Here is a 6,521-nt window from a genome sequence, read left to right on the forward strand (position 1 = left end):
AAAGTTGACTATGCCTAAGTTTAGAAGAGGATTAGTTTAATTTGTGATATTTTTCCTAGACATATTTATGCAAAAAACGTAGAGAATGTCGGAGCTCAGAAAAGGGATGAGTTTGTGATGTAATACATATATAAAAGTTTATTGCAGAATCTTTACTGTCTCTCTTTTGTTCTTCTACATTTACATCTTTTAAAAAGAAACCCATAACACTTCACCATAAGCCCCTCCCACTCAAGGCGTTACGTAACAGCCCCTAATCATTGATGTTCTGAATTTCCCACAAGTGTGCAAAAAAAAAAAAAATAAATAAATAAAAAAAATAAATTGGCATAATTAGAGCATCATGGCTTAGTGTACTGAGTTGTAAGTTCTCCAGGTTCATCTGGAGGTATAATGTACACTTGAATGCACTAAGGCTCAATCAAATATTTCATGGCGCATTAATAGCGAAATAACACGGAACTCTCACGGCTATCACAGGGAAGTGACAAAGCAAGGAAATATACAGATCTCTCGTCGAGCGATGCTCTGCAATATATTGATGGCTATGATTTCGTGGGATTCCCAAGGACTGGCCTTCCCAAGTTCCAATTGACCAACACACTACGAAAAGGGGTGCTCCTCGAGATACACATGTGACCAGTTAGTGCATTATTGCAGCATTAATTAATTTCAGAACATCGCTATCCATCCCAGCAATTCCGTCCATTAACAAAAAGTACAAAACTTGATCTAATTTGAATCTTTAACAATGTACAGAGAGAGAGAGAGAGAGAGAGAGAGAGAGAGAGAGAGAGAGAGAGAGAAATTGTCGTGGTGTTTGTTTTATTTTTTACAGGACTCGTAACGTCAACAATTATGAGCGTATTCTAATGGGCAGACGCCAGACCTGAGACCTCCTCACTCCTCAGTCCGTCTCTGTGGAGTTCTTCGTGAAGATGTCTAGTCTCATTCTCCGTATACTGTGGTGTGGGGTTGTATTATCCTCATGCTGTGGACAACAAGTTGGGAACTTCCCTTATCTAGTATTCGACAATGTGATTCGAATCAACAGTCTATTCTTCAGATCTTGGAAGGTAATTAAGTGCCCTATCTGTGGAATTTCTGTCTTCTTATTAAAACCGACTTTTGACAAACATTTTCCTCTGATATGGATGAATTAAAAATTACAGGTAACTAACTGAAATGCCAAAGCATGATAACGATGCCTCTATATTATACATTTTCATGTGATATGAACTTATGAGCAAAGAAACAGCTAAAAAAGACGGAGAAGAAGAAGAAGAAAATTCAACTTAGTGTGCTTTATTATGACGAAAGACCTAAGAATGCCCTCAGTTCCTGACATGGAGAGAGGGAGAGAGAGAGAGGAGAGAGAGAGAGAGAGAGAGAGAGAGAGAGAGAGAGAATTACTCTAATAAAGTTACAGAGACATGCAAAACGGAGCGAAAAACAAATAATTTAGAAGGGAAAGAAAGTGACATACTGATGTAGTCTGGATAACAATCGAAAATTTTATTTTTCATCTTTTTACCCGGAACCACTTGTCATCCTGATGTCATTTGATTTTCCGCTAACCACGTGACTATTTACTTAAATCAGGCGATTAACTGAAGTATTCTAATTTTGTGAAACCACTGACTACTTGCCATTCTTTTGTTTTACTCCACACCATGTGCCTACTAGGCATTTTTTATTTTACTGGAAACCCTGAGACTATTTGACTGTCTAGGTAACGACATACATTTGCCGTACGTTATTTTGTTTTTATTTGAATCCGAACCAGTACCTGTTGTTACACTGAAATTACTCAGTGTTCTTCCATTTAATTTGTAATCCCGCGATTATTCAGCATACTTTTATTCTATTTTAAAACTATCTAGTATTCTTAGACAAAATTGGTCTACTTAAGTCAGTTCCGAATGGCATCATCTTTTAACAGTTTGTAAAACGTTCACTGACAAATGCGTGTACTGTGTTTGGTATCTTGAATACAAAATTACAATATCCCATATACTTGTCGATATTACACAGAAAATATTCCTGGTTTAGTCTAACTTTAGTGATAGATTTAATTCTTGATAGCGTAGAGTTATGATAACGTGTATATGGCACGGTAATGTTTAAGTTAACTTTTCATCACGTGTGTTTACCTTACCTTGTGCTTCTGTCTGCACCGGTTTTATAATAGCTTTAAAGGAAAATAATTAACATAGTATTCCATACCATGCTGTTGACATCATTGCACATCATGATAATGATGCATTACACTTTGTAAACAGTAGTTTAGAGTTACTGTTTGCGAAGACTAAATATGTAGCAACGATATAGTATCTTTGATATGTAGCTTTCTTGGTACCAAGTCTGATAATTTTTCCTTTTTTTTTTTTTTTCCAGACAAGGTTAGAAATCAAGCAAATCAAGGAGGTTCTTCTTCAGAGAAATCTTTTGCCATTAGAAGAGAAAATCGAAGGTAAGTCGCCCATTTCTTCCTCTTTCATGGTATGTGGAACTCTAGCATTTTAATTTTACACAGACTTTTTTTATTAATGAGATTTTTAATATCCCATTTTGAAAAGATGGTTTGATATGATGTTTCGATGGGTTATTATCGTATTCACTCTCTTACACTTCGTGAGGCCATAAGAACTATGTATTAAGCAAGAACAAGTTTCCCCATTACAGTGAGCAATAAAGGCTTTGTTTTCTTAGGCGTCTCAAGACTCCTGGGAAAACATGACTGTGAAGTGACAAATATTCGGTTGTGCTCTCGTCGCCTGCAGCAATTCTTGCCAAGAGAAGAATTAAACAACGACTTCATTGATGTTTCGTGGAGATGAAAAGGACGCTCTCTCTCTCTCTCTCTCTCTCTCTCTCTCTCTCTCTCTCTCTCTTCTGGTGCCTGGGTGTGATATGATTAATTTCACTGTTTTCATTGTTTACCTATGTCATATGAGATCACAGTGCAAAGAAAGCAGCAATGCACAAACACATGTGGCATGCTTTCGTACATAAATAAAGTTGTTTGCAATAGTGGCGCAAAAGATGGACTTGTAGTGGACTGTATTATATGCTTAACGTTGTTACTTGGTCAAAAACCGCTAAAAAGCCTTACGTAACAACTCCACAAAACTCCCTTTGCGGTTTCTAAATTACGGGGAGATATCTCTCGACCCAGTTCATTATTAACGAGGATAACACACCAATATCATTAATGAATAGTACCACAATTAAGTAGTTTCACTTCTGAGCAGTCCTTGTAGACATGAACTCAGATCATAAATCGCTAAACGAGATACGACGAGAGGTACGCGCCTCTCTCTCTCTCTCTCTCTCTCTCTCTCTCTCTCTCTCTCCTCTCTCTCTCTCTCTAATGTTGCGAGTACTCACGGGTTGATTTTCAGACCATAGAGGACCGCTGTGTTATCTCGTTTCTAAGTTATTTGCATAACCTTAAAGTATGAACACAATAAAGGTTTATCAGATCAATTTATATTCACCATCCACAAAACTGAAACATAGGAAAAATGAGATAAAATCGAGGGATATGGAAACGGATTTGATAAATGTAAAGTTAAAATTAATTTAATAACTAAAGGTTAAACATATCAAAGAGTAATAACATATAAGTGACAAATGAAATTAATCACTCAAGGGGAATTGTAAATCAATAGCACTCAAATGAAACAAATTACGACAAAATTCAAAGAATCAGGGCAATCGCCCTTTCTAAATTCACACACACATCACTACACAACACTAGATAACAGGTCACCTCAAAAGTTGAGCCAAGAAGCTGTTCGTTCCGTCCTGCATTCGGGTTTTGTTGGGGAAAAGAGACAAGTTATTCAATTACCACGAATGCAGAACTGACGTACAAGGTTTTCATGAACATAAAAAACTCTACAATAATTATCAACTTCGTTGTCAAAAATAAATTCCAAACATAATAGTGTGCAACTTCAACATATTTATTAAATGTAGTGAATTAATTGGTGGTGTGTGTCAATACAATTTTGGGCGATATCATGCCAATACAGTGTACTAGCATACGCATACACACCCCTAGGGGGGCATGCAAAGGAGCGATCAGAGGGGCGAACTACTACCCTTCCTTTCCCCTCCCGATCTTTTGACCTTTCCTAATGGCTTCTCTGGCGAGAGGCACAAACAAGACCCAATGACACCAACTCTTACCATACGTAATATGCGCAATACATTCACCAAGGACAATTTCATATATATAAAGACAAATGAATCATCATAACTAAAACAGTAATTATACTTCGTTACTAAAACGTCTACCGACGTTATGCCAAAAGACTTCTTCTTTGTGTAAAACCATCTTTTCGGTGCTAACCGCACCACAGATACTACGTACTAGAACATAGCAAAATCAGATAAAATAATGTTAAGAGTGTCATTCTCGAATAGATGTGGTTCTTTCACCCTTATTATGTCATGCAATGTAGACGTACTTATCTTTACAAAATATATGGGCATGCAAATATATTTGGTTTTCACATGAATACAAATACAGTAACATAGTTCCTGTCTGTCGATTACCTGACAGACGGCAATACGCAGTGAAAATCAATCAATAATTTCTTATGAGACAGACACTAATAACTATAATAAAAGTCAAATAGCATGGAAACAATCGAATACACAAAAACATTAGAAAATAAAATCGTTGTGAGAGGAATTCCTCACAGTGTCATTCTCGAGTAGATGTGGTTCTTTCACCCTTAGTATGTCATGCAATATAGAAGTACATATTTTAAAAAATATATGGGCATGCAAATATATTTGGTTTTCACATGAATACAAATACAGTAACATAGTTCCTGTCTGTCGATTACCTGACAGACGGCAATACGCAGTGAAAATCAATCAATAATTTCTTATGAGACAGACACTAATAACTATAATAAAAGTCAAATAGCATGGAAACAATCGAATACACAAAAACATTAGAAAATAAAATCGTTGTGAGAGGAATTCCTCACAGTGTCATTCTCGAGTAGATGTGGTTCTTTCACCCTTAGTATGTCATGCAATATAGAAGTACATATTTTAAAAAATATATGGGCATGCAAATATATTTGGTTTTCACATGAATACAAATACAGTAACATAGTTCCTGTCTGTCGATTACCTGACAGACGGCAATACGCAGTGAAAACAATCAATAATTTCTTATGAGCCAGACACTAATAACTATAATAAAAGTCAATAGCATGGAAACAATCGAATACACAACATTAGAAAATAAAATCGTGTGAGAGGAATTCCTCACAGTGTCATTCTCGAGTAGATGTGGTTCTTTCACCCTTAGTATGTCATGCAATATAGAAGTACATATTCTAAAAAATATATGGGCATGCAAATATATTTGGTTTTCACATGAATACAAATACAGTAACATAGTTCCTGTCTGTCGATTACCTGACAGACGGCAATACGCAGTGAAAATCAATCAATAATTTCTTATGAGACAGACACTAATAACTATAATAAAAGTCAAATAGCTGAAACAATCGAATACACAAAAAACATTAGAAAATAAAATCGTTGTGAGAGGGAATTCCTCACAGTGTCATTCTCGAGTAGATGTGGTTCTTTCACCCTTAGTATGTCATGCAATATAGAAGTACATATTTTAAAAAATATATGGGCATGCAAATATATTTGGTTTTCACATGAATACAAATACAGTAACATAGTTCCTGTCTGTCGATTACCTGACAGACGGCAATACGCAGTGAAAATCAATCAATAATTTCTTATCAACACTAATAACTATAATAAAAGAAAAATAGCATGGAAACAAGTGAATACATAAAAATATTAGAAAATAAAATCGTTGTGAGAGGAATTCCTCACAGCAATACTAACTGCGTATACTACACACACACACACACACACACACACATATATATATATATATATAGATATATATATTATATATATAATATATATATATATATGTGTGTGTGTGTGTGTGTGTGTGTGTGTGAGTAGTATACGCAGTTAGTATTGCTGTGAGGAATTCCTCTCACACACACACACAGACACACACACACACACACACACACACACACATATATATATATATATATATATATATATATATATATATATATATAATAATAATAACCTGTGGCTAATGGAGACAATAGACAGAAAGTGTGAAATACGCTTAAAAATACTTTACGAGAGACAAGATTCGTTGAGTATTGAATTAATATGTCATGATCGTCATTTAGGTATTTTAATCTATAAAGTACAAATCACCTGCCGTTATGTCAGTTAAAAGTGCATTTTTTTCTAGAATGGGAATGGTTACCGCTTGCCACATGTAATTATCCATAACTTCCAAACTAGCAGTTCATCATGGCAGTTTCTGAGCTACTGCCATGTGAATATAATAAAGGTTTATTGTATGTAAAGAGAGGTCATGAGGAGAGGAGAGAAGGAGAGAGGACGAGAGAACGACGAGGAGGAATGGACGACGAGCG

At 35.5% G+C, this 6,521-nt stretch overlaps 1 protein-coding gene across 1 annotated transcript in view; it reads left to right on the forward strand.

Annotated features, from left to right (window-relative positions):
* Positions 1-891: 891 nt before the first annotated feature.
* LOC135217521 (angiopoietin-4-like) overlaps positions 892-6,521 on the forward strand; it is a 27,755-nt gene continuing 22,125 nt past the window's right edge. Inside the window, exons 1-2 of the mRNA XM_064253483.1 lie at positions 892-1,076; positions 2,396-2,473. Coding sequence (XP_064109553.1) covers positions 989-1,076; positions 2,396-2,473 — 166 coding nt within the window. The 5' untranslated portion in view covers positions 892-988. The remainder of the gene's footprint in view (positions 1,077-2,395; positions 2,474-6,521) is intronic.

Source organism: Macrobrachium nipponense, chromosome 19, assembly GCF_015104395.2.
Source record: "Macrobrachium nipponense isolate FS-2020 chromosome 19, ASM1510439v2, whole genome shotgun sequence".
In the NCBI taxonomy this organism is placed as follows: domain Eukaryota; kingdom Metazoa; phylum Arthropoda; class Malacostraca; order Decapoda; family Palaemonidae; genus Macrobrachium; species Macrobrachium nipponense.